Source organism: Ostrea edulis, chromosome 3 (assembly GCF_947568905.1).
Source record: "Ostrea edulis chromosome 3, xbOstEdul1.1, whole genome shotgun sequence".
Classification (NCBI taxonomy): domain Eukaryota; kingdom Metazoa; phylum Mollusca; class Bivalvia; order Ostreida; family Ostreidae; genus Ostrea; species Ostrea edulis.
The window spans coordinates 74,587,793-74,607,597 of record NC_079166.1 but is presented as its reverse complement, the minus strand read 5'-3'; the positions used below and the strand labels follow the sequence as shown (position 1 = coordinate 74,607,597).

General features: G+C 34.5%; 2 protein-coding genes and 1 long non-coding RNA gene across 7 annotated transcripts in view; 2 read left to right on the top strand and 1 right to left on the bottom strand.

Moving 5' to 3' along the window:
• Positions 1-19,591, top strand: part of LOC125674690 (uncharacterized) — a 90,544-nt gene extending 70,953 nt beyond the window's left edge. Inside the window, exon 9 of the transcript XR_008801245.1 lies at positions 19,395-19,591. The gene's annotated coding sequence lies outside the window, so the exon portion shown is untranslated. The remainder of the gene's footprint in view (positions 1-19,394) is intronic.
• LOC130052836 (uncharacterized) lies at positions 6,521-19,591 on the top strand. Of its 4 annotated transcripts, none has more exons than XM_056158931.1 (12): positions 6,521-6,647; positions 7,172-7,230; positions 9,987-10,139; positions 12,412-12,518; positions 12,639-12,738; positions 16,721-16,813; positions 16,986-17,199; positions 17,316-17,423; positions 17,606-17,825; positions 17,957-18,063; positions 18,173-18,205; positions 18,316-19,591. In XM_056158931.1, the coding sequence occupies exons 5-12, from the start codon at positions 12,640-12,642 to the stop codon at positions 18,420-18,422; spliced, it is 981 nt and encodes a 326-aa protein (XP_056014906.1). In that variant the 5' UTR covers positions 6,521-6,647; positions 7,172-7,230; positions 9,987-10,139; positions 12,412-12,518; position 12,639; the 3' UTR covers positions 18,423-19,591. The 4 variants fall into 4 exon arrangements, with proteins under 4 accessions (XP_056014906.1, XP_056014905.1, XP_056014907.1 ...); XM_056158930.1 differs by having other exon boundaries at positions 6,522-6,647; positions 12,601-12,738; XM_056158932.1 differs by lacking the exons at positions 6,521-6,647; positions 7,172-7,230; positions 9,987-10,139; positions 12,412-12,518; positions 12,639-12,738 and adding an exon at positions 12,770-14,228.
• LOC130052842 (uncharacterized) lies at positions 8,382-17,782 on the bottom strand. 2 transcript variants are annotated; one of them, XR_008801247.1, is made up of 3 exons: positions 17,604-17,782; positions 9,944-10,041; positions 8,382-9,698 (listed from the first exon to the last, which is right to left on the bottom strand). It is a non-coding gene; the product is annotated as an uncharacterized LOC130052842 (long non-coding RNA). The 2 variants fall into 2 exon arrangements; XR_008801248.1 differs by lacking the exon at positions 17,604-17,782 and adding an exon at positions 12,074-12,250.
• Positions 19,592-19,805: the final 214 nt, after the last annotated feature.

Genomic DNA, 19,805 nt, shown 5'->3' with positions numbered 1-19,805 from the left:
CTTTCACCGTTAGCTCTGCGTGCGCTCACCCTTCGCTCTGCGTGCGTTCACCGTTCGCTCTCTATGTACAGTGTATCACTCTCTCTCTCTCTCTCTCTCTCTCTCTCTCTCTCTCTCTCTCTCTCTCTCTCTCCATTTGTATATATACATATCGAAGGACAGTTAATTTAAAGCAGCTTAATTTTGGAAAATTCAAGATAGGAAATAAAAATAGAATAAATAAATATGTCTTCGGTATACACTTACATATAAACATACATAGATACCAAGGATAACCCATGAAAGCTCGAACTCTTATTTCCAATGGGGTCCTTTAATGCATGTCTGTTTGCGCTAGGGTGTCATTTCTGTGGGTTCCTGTGGAACAGTCAGAATAGATCCTCAGTATCCCTTGCGTGTCGTAAGAGGCGACTAATTTGGGCGGTCCTTCGGATGACACCTCAAAAACCGAGGTCCCATGTCACAGCACATGTGGCACGATAAAGATCCCTCCCTGCTCAATGGCCATATGCGCCGAGCATACGCCTAAATTGTGCAGCCCTTCATCAGCAGTGGTGGCGTCTCCATATCAGTGAAATACCCTCAAGAGGGACGTTAAACAATAAACAACCAATCATCTTATGTGGGAGGAAACCAGAGTACCCGGACAAAACCCACGTGTCTAAGCGGGCGACAGCCATTCCCTCTTACATTTAACCACTGCCGATCACATGGATCGAACTCGGGTCGCAGCGGTGAGAAGCGAGAGCGCTACCTCTGCGCTACCCGGACACCCATGTCACACACACTGAAATTTGTTTGATAAGAATTATACCTGGTTTCATATTTCTCATCTTCATTTGTAGAATTTGATGGATTGTTGTTAATTGTCTCATTTTGCTTTGTATCGCATTTTACGCGTAGGAACGTTTTGAAAACGTTGAATCCTTGCAGTTGAGAATCTCATCATCTTGCAATGTCTGTCTTGTTGAATTTGATATTTTCTTGATCGGCTTCACACATATTGAATCTTGTGGTCAAAAGATATTAGAACATTTTTTCACTATTTGAAAGGAAATACAGTCTACTCCGGATATAATGAAATTCAGGGGACCGACCTGAATAGTTCATTATATCCAAAGTTCAATATAACCAATGCTGAACTACACAAATATTGCTACTGGGGGATTCATTTTCAATATAACAGTTATTTCAATGTAACCGACTTCAATATAAGTTGAGTGGACTGTACATCTAAAACGATGACAATTTTAATATCCTGTTTAAAAGCATATTTTTGTCAGAAAAGAGATATGTTTCAGCGACCGCAATATACTTTGGATTATAAGTTATTATCTATTCAATTTCAGGGGAAAGGAAAATGAAATCAAAATATGTTCTAGGATAGCCCATAGCAACAATCGGCATGTGATAAGGGGAATTCTAAAACCGGTTGCCTATCAAACAATACTTATATCTTCTCGAATTATGTGAATAATAATTCAGTGGACATTCTGCACATGGATTACTGGAGTTTTACGAAGAGGCTTACTTTTACAATCGACGGCTGACTTTTACAATTTAAGGGGATCAACTCCAACTACAGAAATTAGACTGAAATGAATATACAGACTGCTTTAGTAAAAACACAAAAACAGATAATTATGTTTATTACAAGAGTAATGTAAACTCTTTAGCAACTCTTCTTCTTTCTACCTTTGTTCGACACTTTGACAATGCACTACTCGTTTTAACATTTCATTAAGTTAAATTTCTCGATATTCAAATGTACATTTCATTTATTAACTGTGAATGACGAGCTGAGAAATGCATGAAGAGACCCAGCAAATTGCCATAAAAAGAAAGGGTGGTTTAAAGCTTTACTGTATATTATAAGTGTACCACAGCGCGCCCAATGTAAGCAGACGACCTCAAGTTATCCTGACATTTTTAAATAATGTGTCATCAGCCCTAAAAGCTTAAAGTTCTCTATACCTCACATCTTAGGATTCTGGCTCCCCCAGGAACAAAGCAACTCCCACCCACACATACCTTTGAACGGCAGCTCTATACTTGTCGACATAAAAAAAGTTTCATAGCCCTCCCTCTTATTTTGAAACAAATGTTACGTCCTTGTTTCCCTCTCTTTCGTGTTGAATCTCTAGGTTGAGATGTGAAGACGACTAATAAGTGATGTGTAATTGTATACATGTATACGTATACATGTATATTAATATACACTGTAGAATCAACATAATCTCGGCTGAAATTCGGCTTGGATGAATATTTGGGCTGACGTCTTCACCGAATCTCGGAGTAGTCCTTCATAATTCATGTCATTTACTCTCAGCTTCGGCCGGTTCTAGCAATCAATGTGCACTTAGGTAACACTGCTGTTCGCTTCAAATAACACTGTTGTTCGCTTCAGATAAGTGATTTGACTGTTCAACTAACTCTCTATCACTATTAAATTTGCATTGCTTACCGTTTAAGTATGAAAAACCCAAAGCGAAAATAGTAAACTTTCCGTTCGAATGATGACGTCCATGGCACAATATTTTATCTCCAGAAACTGAAGAGTTCCTATAGTCTGTATTATCTAGTTACTGATACATTGTATCTCCACATACCGTCTTGTCTTTCGCTAATTTAAAAAGCAAACTATTGGATGCTCAAGCCGAAATATTGGAAATCCGAAATAACAATAAACTTGTAACAACTAGAAAAAACAGAGTGCCCAAGACTTGAGTCAAATTTGTCTAACGATCAGAGCTATGCATGAGAGAGATTATTCTTATTTTTGAAATAAATTTCTAAATCTTATCACAGCTATTAAATATACATCCGTCTTTTCAAGCTAGTAACGAAGTACTTAGCTACTGGGCTGTATAGAACCTCGGGGACTAACAGTCCACCAACAGAGGCCTCGACCCCGGGGTCGTAAAGTAAAACTGATACGGTACCACTTTTGATGCACCAGATCCGCATTTCGACAAATAATATCTCTTCAGTGATGTACAAGTCGAATTATTGGATTATATAAGGCGCTATATAAATGATTAATAATAATTGTTGATACGGGTAGCTCAACCTTTGAACGTTAGATTCTATAAAGGTTTTATTTTGCAGTAAAATTATCAATTCGAAGCTGATATGTATATACTACATTGCAACGGATTTATAAAACGTAACGAATCTAGTACATGTTTCACACAAGTAATTAAAAATTTTGTGGTTTGTGTTTAACTTATCAGAAGCCTTCTGCATTTTTTGAAATCAAGATCACCTGAATGATCTCAGCGACCAACATCAACATGCTGATAGAGATATAAAATTGTCCCTGCTTCTTTTAAACTTATTTCGATTTCGGGATGTCTCGTTTTGTAAAGCCCGAAAACGAGTTCTTATACTACTTTAATGAAGATGATGATTGGGCATGCCAGATACTTCAAAAGATAAAGATAAAACCACTGCGGTGGCCGAGAAGTTAGAGCGTTCGCCCCGCATGTGGAAGGCCAGAGTTCGAATACCGGGCGCGACAGACCTAAAGTCGCTAAAACAGGTAGTAGCAGTTCCATCGCCAAACGCTTAGCATCAGCTGTGAATGTCACGGGTCCTAGGATATGACCTTAAATACAGATGTTCTGTGTCACAGTAGGTGTTGCACGCGAAAGAACCCCCACTGATCAGTGGCAGTACGCACCGAGCATAGGCCTAAATTTGAAGCCCTTCACCGGTCAGCGAAACTTTAAGCAAGATGCAATTAATTAATCGAAATATAAATATGGAGAAAACAGAGAAAATATTCTAAATATAATTCGAGTAAATATTTACATCGCTCTATCAGAATAAATATCTGGTATCCTGTATTTGTTGCTTTTCTACGTCACCCAAACATTTGCTAATTTTAATATCAAATGTTAGCTGAATACATATAAGTGGAATCACTGGGCTCAGAGTACAAGCCACCCCGTTCTCAAGTACCACTAATCATTGATTGGTTTAATAATGATAAGTACAATGGCATGGCTACCCAACCATAAAGCCTGGACTTGGGATGTACCCAGTGATTTGGTATAGGCAAATTTCGTTTGTTCAGTGTGTGAAAAATGAACTGAACAGGGTCCATAAATGATCAACTAAGACCTGGTTGACCAATTGTGAAAAACCAACGTCAACAGGCGTTCATACTGCAACACCACTTGCGGGATAGGTTTACAGCAGCCGCAACGACGGTAAAGCAAACATTTGAATCTCATGGATCTCAAGGATTATCTGCGGATTATCTGCGGAAAACCTTACAGAGGTTTACAGCCCAATCATCGCCGTTACAGAATGCAGTGGGCCTGACTACGGTTAAATCAGCATGACACTTGGACAATTGAACTTGTTGTTTACATATGTGGTGCTGAATGAAATTCTAACAGACGTTTACACTTGTTGCCTTATTTTCTTATAAAAGAGAACGAATAAATCTATAAGGAACATTGCATTATTTCGACATCTGTTGTTTTTGACATCCAATACCGAAATTCCCTTGAACGAATGCCTCATTTTGATGATATAATTGCTCATCGATGTTTGATACTCCATACAATGTTTAACAAAAAGAAGAACACAGTATACAGCGGCATTAGAAATAATCGAGTGTATGTTGACATATACATTAAAGGATTCTTAAACGGCAATACCGAAATTATACTGTCTTATGTATACATATGCACTTTCGGAGCAGCTAATAGTATGCTACTACTAAGGACCCGATATAATTGGCAGAAAACGCGTATTTTCTAAAATCAAGACAACTAATTGAGGAAATTTTCGGAAAGTTGTTATCATACCTATAAGGAAGTCCGTACGCAATGATTTCATAGAATCATACGCTTTTGTGTGTTATTGAAAGCCCATAATATAATGTACCTTTCTCTCTCTCTCTCTCTCTCTCTCTCTCTCGATCGATCGATCGAGAGAGAGAGAGAGAGAGAGAGAGAATGTTTTATACTGTGTAATGTTCACAGGGACACACAAAATTAAACTAAAAATGAGTCAAAAACATCAAATTCTTATCAAATAAGTTGTACATATTATTATGATTTAGCTTTCCACAAGTTCAGTTTTAATGTGTGACAGATGTAAAAAGGAGTTAACGCTTAAGCTGAAACGATTCAAAAGTGCATTCTTGTGTGCAAATAGCCTGTAGTTTGGCATTTTCATCAAAAGTTAGTAACTGCAGAAAATTCCATCAAAGTGCTACATAACCCTTGGGATCAGAAGATGTATTATTGTTCCAACGAAGACACATGCCCCTTTTTAAGGTCGGTAACCAAGACATAATTAAGATTGAGTAAAGTGTATATGAATAATCTACCTAATAATGACTTCTCCTAAAACTACTCTAATCATATCACAACATGTTGATGTATTGTAGATTAAAGTTATTTCTCTTCTCGGTATTGGGACACTGACCTATTGTTTTCCATATGTACACCATAATTATCTCCTTGTTATCGCCACTAAAAAGAATTACATTGTTGAGAATCAAAGTGAAGAGAATACAATTCTAAGTAATCTTTGTATCAAATAATGTTGAAAAATTATGTGTTTTAATGTGCTAATTGAAATATCCAGGGGCTTTGTTTTATTGTATATAATCATGTTGAATTTTGTGTCATTACTAAGTTAGGAGACTGTGTAAATCGGTTTCTTAAAATAGCATTACTACATATCGAATGTTTGGTTTTATATTGTTTAACGTAACGTTTGGAAATTTTTACTCGTTCGAAAGGAGATGCTTACTCGTCCTAGGCACCTGGTCCCACATCTGGTGTGTCCAGGAGTCCGTGTTTGCCAAATGCTCTATTTTGTATCGCTTATAGGAGTTGTCTTCACCTTTTATGGAGGCGTCGCCACTGCCGGTGAAGGACTGCTTATAATCGGAGATCGAGGTCTTTGAGAAGGATGCAATCTTTAATATACCACCGCATATCAATGAACCTCAGTTTTTGGGGTCTTATCCGAAATACAACGCGATTTAGTCGCCTCCTACGACAGACATTGGGTACTGAGGACCTATTCTAATCTGGATTCCCACGGGAATTGTATTATTTTCTCCATATGTGTTGTATAATTATAAAATATGGGAGGCATGAATTGAATTTTGAGATCAACGTCTTCTTACGACAGGTATACTTTCCTCATACATGTATCTGCATTCAATATGCTCTTGCTATTACCTTAAAGTACCGGTTCTATGTCTTTCTTTTTTCGCTAAATGCATAAGTCTAATAAGTTGTTTTAAAGTGTCTATATGTTGTATCCATGTAAGTGAAACTACTGAAACAGTCATGAGATTGTTTGCTATCATCACATCTTCATATCATGGAAATTGTACAAGCTACATCATAATTGTACTCCCTACATGTCTTACAAAAGAGAATTTGGGGGGAAAATCATGAAGTTATATTTCAAATCCCCGAAAATGTAACATATACATGCATTCAACAATTTATGCGGAAGATGTTTGAGGAAATTAACTATCAGCCAATATCGATAAAATCCCAAGATTTCTGAATCAATCCACATACATATAACATGTTTCAATACCGGTATGTGTTTCTCTTGGCAATTACTACACACTTGACAGTCACTGATAAAGGACCCTGCACAAGGTAATAGTGTTAATATCATATTTCTTTATGGGCGTAACTCATGTATTTCAGTTGAAATTTTAATCGATAACGTTAAATGTCTATCTTTACAGTTATCCATTTATTCATTTATTGAAGGACAATTACAAGAAATTGTTCGTAAATCTAGATATTGCACTGCAGTTCACAAAAAAGCATTATCTCCCAGAAAACAGATTCTGGCTGGTATGCTAAGTGTATCACAGTATGTGGATAAATCTGAACGAAATCTGATGGCGTTGTAACCACAGTAGACGTCGAAAAAAGTTTTTATATTTATCCAACATATTGCTTAAATATAACATAAGAAAAGTTCCTTGTAATTCTCCTATTATCATCAATGGCTGCTTACCAATCAAATTCAATTAAATTCGATGCGTTTTTCTATTAGGTGTAATTCTGTCAAATATTCTTAGAGAACCGAGTCGGATAGAACACGTTTGATGTTACATATATAGATAAATAGATACTAGTGCTATTGTATATAACGATCAAATTCAATACAGGTTCTATAAGGAGTGCTGTCCTAGTACCCGATGGGATCCAGTTGCTGAAGCTTGTGTTGGTAAGTAAGGTTTATTGTCCGTACATAAAGTTATCGTATCATCAATTCTAACTAAGGTAAGGTATGCGTTGAAAGGTCGTTCACTTTATATCAATGGAATGTACAGTGTAGATTGCCCATATTTTCTTGATTCAGCTCTACATTATGCAAATTTAAAAAAAAAAGAGATTCGATTCCCGAACAGATTAATGCTACTTATGTTTATTGCGTTTATGTACATATACGTGCTGAAAGGTGGATATAACGAGCAGTGATCAATCTTATAACTCCTACAAGCAATACAAAATAGAGAGATGGACAAACACGGACCCCTAGATATACCAGAGGTGAGATCAGGTGCCAAGGAGGAGTAAGCATCCACTATCGACCGTTCACACCCGCCATGAGCCCTATGCTAGAATAAAGTAACAAGACATATTAAACCAAATTTTGAAACTTGCAGTGAAAGTTAAATATCTGGGGGGAAAACAGTTTAGATGAAAACACCACATGAGGGGGATAAAATGGACAGGTTATCTTGTACTTGTTTGATATGTGGATTCGTTTCTTTAAAAATGGCTTAATCGAATCTAAATAGAAATTGTGTTTACAGACAACAGCTCGAGTATGATTAGTTCTTCTCTAAACTTGCAGTTTATTATGAAAGGTGAACATAACGAACAGTGATCAATCTCATAATCCCTACAAGTTAAAAATTTCATTTTATGAAAATTAATTAGCTCTTCCTACATTTGGTTCGGAATTATTTGATGAAATTGTTATTTCTTACATTAAAAGTATTTAGTTTAGTGTGCATCATGAAGGTTTGAAAGAAAATATGCCATCATCCATTTACTTGCTAAAAGCGTCCTAGTACACAAAATGGCATCAACCTCATTACCAATGTCCTTTTAATTTATCAAACATTATCACTCCGCTGATTATATGTTCATACCAAGTTTCATAAGTAAGTAATTAAGCATTTGCTAGTTTACACCTTGAACGGTTTGATGTTTCTTCATCAACTCTGTTGAACTGCCTCCCGTTGGATCTTCGTGTCTAGGGTTCATTAGCTGTTTTTAAAAGCAAACTTAAACATACCTTTTTAAACTTGCATTTAATCTGTAATTGGATATTTATGTACACAGTTATTAAAAAAAACACATCACCTTTAGTATTATTTTATGCCTTTTTCTATGTATTTATTGTTCTTTATTTTAGTTCTTTCTTTTGGTTTGTTTTTATTGTTTTATATGTAATGCGCATTAGGGTAATTCTGTTCATTAGATACAGTGCTACATGTATATACATGAATAATAATAATAATAACTGTAAGGGGGGAATCCAAGTTTAATACTAGACAGATGTATTGATCACAATGAAGACAAGTTCGGAATTATCTAAATTATGAGCATGTGGAAAATATCAAAATTATTCAAAAAGCAAATGTGAAGTTCTTATCTTCAGTCTCAACCACCAATATATCAAATGTATCAACATAAAGTAGGGTTCCCAATGTTGGTGATTATATATGGCTATGCATTATTAACATATCCACTCAATTTTATCTTTGGGATTATCAATCGGGGTGATAAGTTACAAATGATATGTTAAACTGTAAATACATGACAACCAAGTGTACATTAATCGCTTATTGATAACTTTACGGAAATACCTAATATTGTAGACCTAATATCCCCAATACACATCAAATTATTTCATTTTAAATTCATTTAAGTCAAACCAAACTCTTACGGAACAAAATATGTTAACACACACATTTGAATGATTCGCTATCCTACTTGAGGTGATGGCTTCAATGTTTTCACACTTAATCTATCTAGCATATTGATATGTAATTGAACAACTTCTGCAATTCATTCATAAGATAAGTTAAATAACATATACTTCAATATCGTAGCTTTACAAATCCCATTCATGAACTTTTCAATGGCTAGTTAGAGTAAATTATATCGGTCTGTCTAGCTTGTCAATCGTTACTGTTGCAAATTGACAAATCATAACTTATAGGAGTTATGAGATTGATCACTGTTCGTTATCTTCACCTGTTTTTCAATAGCGATTTCGTGTAGCGAATGATGTTTCTTCCTCTCCTACTCCGTGTATGCCCTTTTGCTGAATTTGTGCTGTAGATATATTTGATCACTGCTCGTTATCTTCACCTTTCATATATGGTTTTCCTTCGCACTGATTCATAAGTGATGCAAATACACAAAGCTGACATCGCACACAACCAGCGTATGTTTGAACATGTTCAAATCATGTACATGGATATTTTGCTATGCATATACCTTATTTTTAAAGTAATTTTTATAGAAAATTTCAAAATTTACACCTTTCACACTAGAAGATTTAAGATATCATACATGTATCTCCGAAGAAAGGCTTAGTCTTGCTTCAATGCAGATATTTCTACAAGTTGCTCTTTTTGCGAAGTACACTTATGCTTCTACACATATAAGGTTCTCCTACAACAAGATTAAAACAACAAATATAATTTAACAAATTGATGAAAACGGAAAGTAAGGAACAGTAATCCATCGCATAAATCCTATAAAAAATACAAAATTAAGAGCAGGGAAACCACGAACCACTAGACATATCATATCCATTGCATATTCATATGAATTAACAGTATATTGCGTGATACTTGTCAATTCATATTTACGTTGATGTAAATAATGAATCGTTTGAAATCATAATTTACATGTACCTTAAATTTTCATTGATGTTCTGCATTTATTGCTTCTTTGAAGCATGTTCAACTGGATATTTCTGGATCAACTGCAGTAAACCATGCCCATATCCCACCTATGGAGAAAGATGCCTACAAAATTGTTCCTGTGACAATGAAGCATGTGATTTCGTAAACGGATGTGTCCTTACCAATGGAAATGAATACACGAATGGTAAACTGTATTTACACGTACTGATTTTAACATTATATATATATATATATATATATATATATATATATATATATATATATATACAGTATAAGTAAAAGGTAGTAATTATGAAGACAAATGTAAGATATACAAGACCTCGATGATCCTACATATCAAAAACCCAAGCACTTTAAATAGTGTGTACTCTTTCAAAATGGGCTGATATTTTTTCACTTTTACCACCCTTCAGGAGAATTATCGCTACCGAAACATTACACTAGAGACAAATTATTTTCAAAAGAAATGATTTATGCTTTTGGATATTTATTTTCGCCCTCGGCTATGACAAATTATATATATATATATATACAGTATAAGTAGAAGGTAGTAATTATGAAGACAAATGTAGGATATGCAAGAAGTCGATTATCCTACATATCATATACCCAAGCATATCGGTGAATCTATGTCACTTTAAATAGTGTGTACTCTTTCAAACCTTTACAGAATCTGGAAAATGGGCTGATTTTTTTTAACTTTTACCACCTTTCAGGAGAATTATCGCTGCCGAAACATTAAACTAGAGACAAATTATTTTCAAAAGGAATGATTTATGCATTTGGATGTTTGTTTTCGCCCTCGGCTATGACAAACTTTATATCTTCAATCGGATCATCAGTCGCTTTTTTTTTTTGTACGTTTTTGGCTGCTTTGCGAAGGTAAATGTCAACGAGTTATACAGTGCAGAGATATATAATATATAAAAAATTCAAGGTACGTATGGTCGTTTTAGCGATCAAAATTATATGATACAACAATAATTATTATCAGAAAATGTCATTTTATGAACAAATCCAAATCAGAGTTATTAAAATGCAGGTGACGACTGGGACAAATCAAATGCATACACTGTGTTATTTTATGTAAAGATGTACAACTTAAACGTGCCTTTCGCTGATAAAATCATAAATGTGCAAATAGATATGTCAATATAATTGGACCTTGTTTACATTAACAACGCGCAGTGCTGACCAGTATTTTGTATGCTGTCATTCACTATGTTTCATAAATAGATAGGTTTTTTTTCAAAATCTAAAGTGATATATATCATTCTAGTATGTCTGGTCAAGGTGCGAAATATTATCGTTTTTTTAAACGTTGATGTGGTAATTGTACGAGTTATATCTTTACAATGAGCAACAAGTTAAAATGTCTTTTAAAAATCGTTTATTGTTTTATCTTGATTTCGATTAACTTTGATTACTTTTAAAATACTGCTTGTCGTTGAAAGCATTCGAAATTTCTAATAATCAGTTTTGACTAAAATTTGTTAGCGAGGTAGCGTAAAAGCGTAAAACGTAAATTACCAACTGTCCTTTTGAAATTGATCTATTTAGCCATTTCTGATCTTCAAACGGGTATTTCAGATCAATGACCTTCTTGTTTGGAGTATAGACAGATAGTAGCATAGTTGGTTTCAGGAAGTACGACCAGACATTGAGATCATTTGACAAAAACCTAAGCACAGTGGATATTAACTTTCAAATATCACTGTCCGATTTAAGAGTGCAAAACATGCTGATAAAACAATTAATCTACTTTCCCAAGTTACTAGTTCTATCAAATTTATTTATTTTCATGGAATGCAATATGAGGATAACAATAGTTGGCATGAATAATTTGATTTTTTATTACATGCACATTTTATGTCACATGATTTCATTTATTTACATTGATTTCTGAAAAAAGATGATATATATAAAAATAATTCCCTTTCTTGTTGGAGGTTAGCTGATGGTGGTTACAGCCGAAAGATTTACAATTGTGTTTCTATTAGAATGAGGAATAATAAACCTCAAAAATCATTTAATACTGCATAAAGAAATTAAAATCAAATGCAATTCATGATATGTTTGCTGCTGTTGAAATAAGAGTGTTGAATATTATATATTTACATTTACTAAATCTTGTTTCTGATTTTCTTTTGAAATTAGCGTTGCTTTCACCATAGGCAATGTTGCACATTAGTTCAATCCGGTTTGAAGTACCTGTGTAGTCATTATCAAACATGGATCATCCTTTGCTTTACATAAAACTACACAAATCCCTGAAAGGCGAAGATAAAGAACAATGATCAATCTCATAACTCCTACAAACAATACAAAATAGACAGTTGGGCAAACACGGACCCCCGTATGGAATGTATTGAATCTTTAACAATTGATAATCACCATAACTTTTTTTTTTAATTTTACTAAATGTTGACCAGTAACTAAAGCAAGGGTTTCTGTAGTATTTTAACAGGGGTTAGACGGCGCTACGATTACATCTGGATTCACCAAGGCCGAACAAAACAAGAAGTTCATTTCCAACATATGAGGGAATCACCATAAATAGCAAGTGTGTGCACCAGTATATCAACAAGTTTATCAATTTGGTCTGCCTTCTTTCCAAATGTTACGTCTTTGATATTTTTTTCTAGCGAAAGTATTCATTAAAGCCACCAACTATTTCCTACAGTATGGTGTGCCATATCCATTTTGCAACGCGTCCTGCAATGACCTTATTGAGGATCAATTTGAACAACACACTACGACAACGTAACTCTTCACCAGCTCAGGTAATGTTAACCGTTGTTATTTTTAAAGTCTATAACTAAAGAACGAAAAGAAATTTTGAATAAAATTTTGATAAGCTTCTAAAACCTTTGTTATAATATCGTATTTCTATTCATAAAGTTAGCAAGAAAATAGACTGAGACTTCATCGGAACTTGGCTTTTCAATTTGTCTCTGACAGCTTGATTAAAACTCAAGCGAAAGTGAGGGCATTCAGCGATCAAATATCTGACATTTTATGTGGATTGTTCCCTCTACACTAATCTTTTAAGTTTGACATAAAATATTTAGAAAGGTCATATTCCTGAGACAATCTTATAGTCATTGTGATACATCACACATGTTGAAATCAGATTGAATATGTTTATTTACGAAGGGCTTATTGTTTACTTGAATATCCTGTTTTCATATACATTGTAGTAGTTTTCCGTAACATATCTATACTTTGGTTTGTATCTTACTTTGAGCATATTTTTAAAATTATTTATTCCTTTTTTTTTTACTCAAAATGATATGTACTATCATAACATAGAAACACCACTTTGTTGTCCTCAAAAATTGTATGACTTATTTCTGAGGGAAAGGAACTGAAACTTCTGTACATATATGTAAATTCCTAAATACTATCTCTAGAACTAGAGAGAAATCTGTAATTTCATGTGGTGGCTGTGTTAAACCTCTCCTGGATTTAATAGAAATCAATTTTGAACTTTTATCCCTTATCAATGCATTTGGTATCCTGGAGAAGACATCCATTTATTTGTACATCTAAATAGTGCAAAAGATATTATGTTTTTAATGGTATCTCTTTATCCATATTTGAGAATCCTATATGTATTTTGAATTGAGGCAGTATCAAGTGGAGGCGTATATTGTGTACAAACTTCTTCAGCAGTTTTGGTGATATGAATTTTGAAAGTCTGTCCATAAAGATAATAAGTGTAATGGAGCTTTAATCCTTAGATTTATGTCTCTGATAAACAAGTAGTGTTGATCATGGATATCTGTTGTTCAAAGACGTTTCCAAAGAAGATCACCACCAATCCAGTGAAAGGACAATTTTTAAACTGCTCTATCAAACTTCTCTTTGGTCTTCGATTCCTTAAACGTTTGGTTACTTTCACAAGCCAAGTCTCAGATTTGTTCATTTTAAGCGATAGGTGTTTTTCATGCATCAAATCAAAGCGGTTTCTGTTTACCAACACATATCGTATTTTCGATATTATACAATACTAGTTACACCCACTGACAGCCAATTTATGATGAGGGACTTTAAGAACGCAACGCTAGGTAATTACTTGTCTTATTGTTTATTTCATTTATTTGAAAAATATCGTTTTTCTGGCACACACGCTGTAATTTGTAATAAGTAAATTCTGAATCCGGGTTCGAATAGATCCTCAGTACCAATTGTTTGTTGTAAGAGGATACTAAATGGGGTGGTCCTTCGGATGGGACCGCAAAATACGAGATCCTTTATCTCAACAGATAAGGTACGATAAAAATCCCTCGCTGCTTGTGTGAAACTAATCTCTCTCTCTCTCTCTCTCTCTCTCTCTCTCTCTCTCATACAAACAAATAACTGAAACCTATGTGTTTAGTCCCTTATATAACCTATATACAAAAGTTTAGTTCAATCGCTTCACAAACACCAGAGTTACAGTCAAGAACAGTTAGTTATGATTGCAACTCTCGACGCTTTGAGAACACGATTAAGAGATTTCAAGTTAAGGAAAGTACATGCCAGGAACACATGTAACCCACATATCGGTTCATAAACATAAGAAATATTGCTGAGTTGCTGAAAATTGTACATAGCTCGTTGCACTTTAAGCTTTCATTCTAGAATTCTCATTTATAGGGAGGCATGTCAGTTGTCATTTGTAATTTAGATACACAATTTCAGCAAAATAGGTTGACAAACAGATATGAGTGGGGACGGACAGACAAACAGACCTAGTGAAACCTATGTACCCCCATATAAGACTGGGTTCAATGAAATATATATGTGTAATATATCCTTAAAAAACACGTCAATAAAATATTGGTGGGGGACGATCTAGGACGGGTGATGATTTGAGGTGTAATATAGTACCTAATGATGGTGCAATGTTTTCCGAAATCTTCGTCCTGTTGACGATTTTGGATGGCGGGCGACGGTTTGGGGTAAAATGTCATCCCATATTGTTGCCGCCGATTTGGGATAGGGCAACATTTGCGGGTGTAACAGGATCAATCGTCTTATCTTGCAATTCTGAATAATAAAACTTCCAGATACTTTCCGATTAATACCGCTTGCTTACACCACGTAATGTGCTTGCTTTTGCAAATCATTACTTAAGCGCGGAACCATTTCTTCACTTGTAAGTGCATTTGTCATCAACAAATGGGATTTTCGATGATGGTTTTTACCTAATTTATACCTAGTTATTGCTTTGCAAACAGCGTTTGAAAAATTTTGTGTAATGTTACTCACAGCGTGTAAGCAGTTAAAGCGAGTAACACTTGTAGTTGATCTTAAACATGAGGCCGATGCATGGTATGGAATTTCGAAATAAGTTTGAAAACTAAATCTTTGATCTTTCATACTCAGAACAAAATAGGGATTGCGTTTTTTTGAAAGTCCGTCAAAATGCATATAGAAAAAAAATCAATTTTATTTTTCTGTAGAAAAGCAAGGCCTTGTATTAATTCATCTTCCCGATTAAAGAGTTCGATCCACTCCGCTCCATATAAATATAGGTAGTGATTTTCAAATACGAGACCTTTACTGGTGAAATTTTGAAAAACGTTTTCAATGAAAGACATATGTAACAAAATACGTGGATTTGATTATATCACATTTTATGATAGTAATTAAGGAATTGACTTTCTACAAAATTCACAAAATCATTCAGAGATTTTTAACTTCTCATTTCAATTAAAACACAAAACCAATATGAAAAGTATGATGTAGAATTTAACCAGTGATAATACATCACTCAGAAATTAAATGTTCTAACTGGTGTTGTTATTCCAAATGTCTTGCACATTTTACAGACGATTTCTTTCGTTACAAGTACTCTGAGCATAGTTGGTATACCTTTAAAGAGGTACATATTTCAAGGTTTTAAAATGTGTGGCTTACTACCAAGACACAAAAAATAAATGGCAAATCTTATTTCTCGAATGTCCGTTTCTTTGTTCAGAAGACATTCAATACTTTATGATTATATTTAAACGAACATGTCAACAATATTAAGTGAGAAGTCAGTGGCCTTTATTCCATCCTTTATCATATTATACAGTATATGCATCACAAAATTGTAGAAAAATTAATTATCTGTATTTTTGCGTTCCTCATGAGTCCATATTCCAACAGATGTCGAAATTATCTGAATAGTTCACTCTGGTTATTGATATCGTCTTTGCCACACCGCGTTATATTCTTGCTTTTTATAAAACTAACTCGCTGCTGTATTGGACCTGCCTATTTTACTGACGATATGACTGTGCACCGATACATACCTTTACAATTAGAAGTCTGTACTCTGAAACGATAATAAAATACCCATCTGGGACAAGACGTCGAATACTAATTCATGGGTTAGTGAAAACTTCTTACAGGCATTTTAAATGTTATACTTTATTCCGGTGTGTTATGGAAGCATACCTATTGTTTATCATTTCGTTTATTGACGACACTTTATACATAAATCTGGAGTCGGTCGGGTATTCCCATGACTCATAAAAAGGATCCCCAGATATCTACTTATGCATGCATATATATCTATAAACGTACACATTATATATCTATGCATACTTCATATCAAAAGCAACCTGCGAACAATGTACGCTTGATTATCTGTAAAAGGAAACATCCCAATATCACTCTTGCTGTAAGTATCCACTCACAATACATAAGTATCTTAACAGTACCTTTATACGTCATTGAACGTTGAATCATGATTTATAACCATTGAAATAATGCATATCTACTTCACAGTGTGCGTTTAGAAGGTTCGGAACATTAATGAATATGACTTTGCTATATTTCAAAGTGATAATCGCTGCCAGTGCATGTCTTTTAGATATTAAGGTAGGCTTGAATACGCTATACAGTTTTGATCTTTACAAATTGTTTGATTGTCAATTTGTGTTTGTTAACTTCATAAAGTCTAATTCAACGTAATGAAAAGATAATAACGATCCTGATGAAGACGATGAAACATAAATAGTAATTTAAATTGAATGTGTGGAAATATTTTAAGATACTGGTCATAGGAGAGGGATGCACAACATTTCAATCAACGGCGAAGATTGTCCAAGCTTGCCCTAAAACAGCTGCAGAGTGGGCGACTGCGGCATCAAAGAAAGGTTGTCATAACATAAAAAACAGCTGCGGGTCATTTGAGTACCACTGTGTGATGAATGTCTGGCAAAATGAGACAATAGAAGTGTGTTCTAAAGTCATAAATATTGTAGGTAAGAAACACATTCAAATCAAATCTATTTTTTAAAATGTCATTATTTTCATCTTGTCATCTTTGAAACCACACAAAAATTATAACTGAAGATAAAGTAACAATATCTCCTTATAGGAAACGTCTGTACAGAATACAGTTTTGGTGGACGTAGAATCCAACGCAATAGGGATAAAAAGTGCGCTACATGTCCAGCTGTTTATAAATCAAATGAGAGTTACAAATGTACGTACAAAATAACGTTTACATTTTGACCTTAAAATCTTTGCTATTTTAAAACATCATTCAAATGCAATTTATTTTGTGTTTTACACAGCAGATATTTCCTGTATTAGAAACACGCGAAATGTATTTCAAGACACAGATGTAGTTATATGTAGGGTGCAATAACTATTTTATACTTACAGATTCAGAATGTTATAACCAAGCCCATCAACGTCGAAAGACAACGAGACCTAATATCAGCACGTCCTCTAGCGTATATACGATAAACGAGGTTATAATCTTAACATCGTCACCAGTGTATGTCCATATCCAGGCAGGGCTGACGTCAGAGTCACAGATTGCCCCTAATATTAACCATACGAACGTAGAAAATCAAAAGCTGGAATCATCCCCCAGAAATACGTAATTATTTTTATGTTTAACTAAATTAAAGAAAAAACATTTAGACTGAACATGCTGTATTTATCATCTTTTTGACAGATCTTATGCAACGTGTTAGATATTATCATGTGATGTGGACTTCATGTTTACAGGGTTCTACTTGGTGTGGGCATATCCGGGGCTATAACAGTTATCATCATTTGCCTGATATTAGTTGCATACAGATTTTGCAAAGATAAAGAATATTGTTCCTTGAAAGGTATCAACACATTATACGCACTTTCATCTGATTTTTTTATCTGCAAAGAATGCTTGTGATGGTCAAAGCATAATAAATATAACTAGCCAGTACTTTTTAACAATTTCAGGTATTTTTTCATCCCTGTTCAAAACAAAGTACGGTAAGTCACCCTAATCCTTTTTTCTGTTTTCCTTTATTGAGAAATGTTTCTGTTCAACCCCATGTTTTATGACGTAATTCAAAACTGTGACTTGTGCTGTGTACCTTCAGAATCTCAGACACTGCGGAAGACAGACATCGATGTTGAAGATAATGAAGGGAAACTTGAAGACGAGAGGTTCACGGAAGAATATCCATTGGCAGTAGACATAGTCTGAACGATATAGTAAAGAGTGTGTAAGTTGAGTGAATAATAGAATATCAAAATAAACTGATTAATGGCAGCTTAAGATCGACTAATTAATGGCAGTTAAACCTGACTGACTAATGGCAGATAACGATTGACTGACAAATGGGGGGTTGAAATTGACAACAAAAGATAAATTTGCAGACTATGCACCATATCAAAAAGTTTTGGATTGACTGATTGATGACAAATAGGGATTGACTAACTGATGTTAGATAGGTTTAGTGAATGATGTTACAGATTGAGTGATGTTAGATAAAAAATGACTGAGTGATGTTAGAGATTTACTGAGTGATTTTTGAAAGATATTGACTGAGTTATGTTCGATATTGACTTAGTAATGTTAGAGATTGACTGGGTGATGTTAGGTAGACATTGATCGAGTGTTGTTAAAGATTGACCGAGTGATGTTTGAGATTGACCGAATGCTGTTAGAGATTAACTGAGTGATGTTAGAGATTGACCGAATGATGGTAGAGATTGACTGAGTGATGTTAGAGATTGACTGAGTGATGTTAGATATTGACTGGGTAATGTTAGAGACTGAGTAAGTAATGTTAGAGATTGACTGAGTGATGTTAGGGATTGACTGGGTGATTTTAGATATTGACTGAGTAGTATTAGAGGTTGAATGAGTGATGTTAGAATTTGATTGAGTGATGTTCGAAATTGACCGAATGATGTTATAGATTAACTGAGTGATGTTAGAGATTGACTGAGTGATGTTAGCAATTGACTGAGTGATGTTAGAAATTGAGTGATGTTAGAGCTTGACTGAGTGATGTTAGAGCTTGACTGAGTGATGTTAGAGATTGACTGAGTGATGTTAGAGATTGACTGAATGATATTAGAGATTGACTGAATGATGTTAGAGATTGACTGAGTGAGGTTAGAGATTGACTGAGTGATGTTAAATAGAGATTTTAATGACTGATGTTCGAAGAATGTTTGACTAAGGGATAGTATATTAATGATAGATAAAAAATGTTGACTGGTGGCAGCAATATTTCATGTCTTTGCATTTTTACCATTTACCTGTTTTTAACTATCCATTTTGTTACCACCTGTTTATTTGTTCTTTAACGTGGAAAGATGTACCAGTGCCATATTTTGTTAAAATAAATGAACTGGAAATTGAAAGTATGTATGTATCTGTCTTTGATAGTGTGCTATGAAGTCTTTCAGTTACTTGACAAATGTACGTGTTGGGTTTTTTTTCTCTCGACCATGTTCTATTCTTTGTAATTGCATATTCAACAACCTTGCGTACATGGTTTCTGTGAAGGCAAGGTTGTTCATAATTGATTCATATGCTTGCATTGACCTGTATGTTCTTGGTCAGTGATTATTTTGA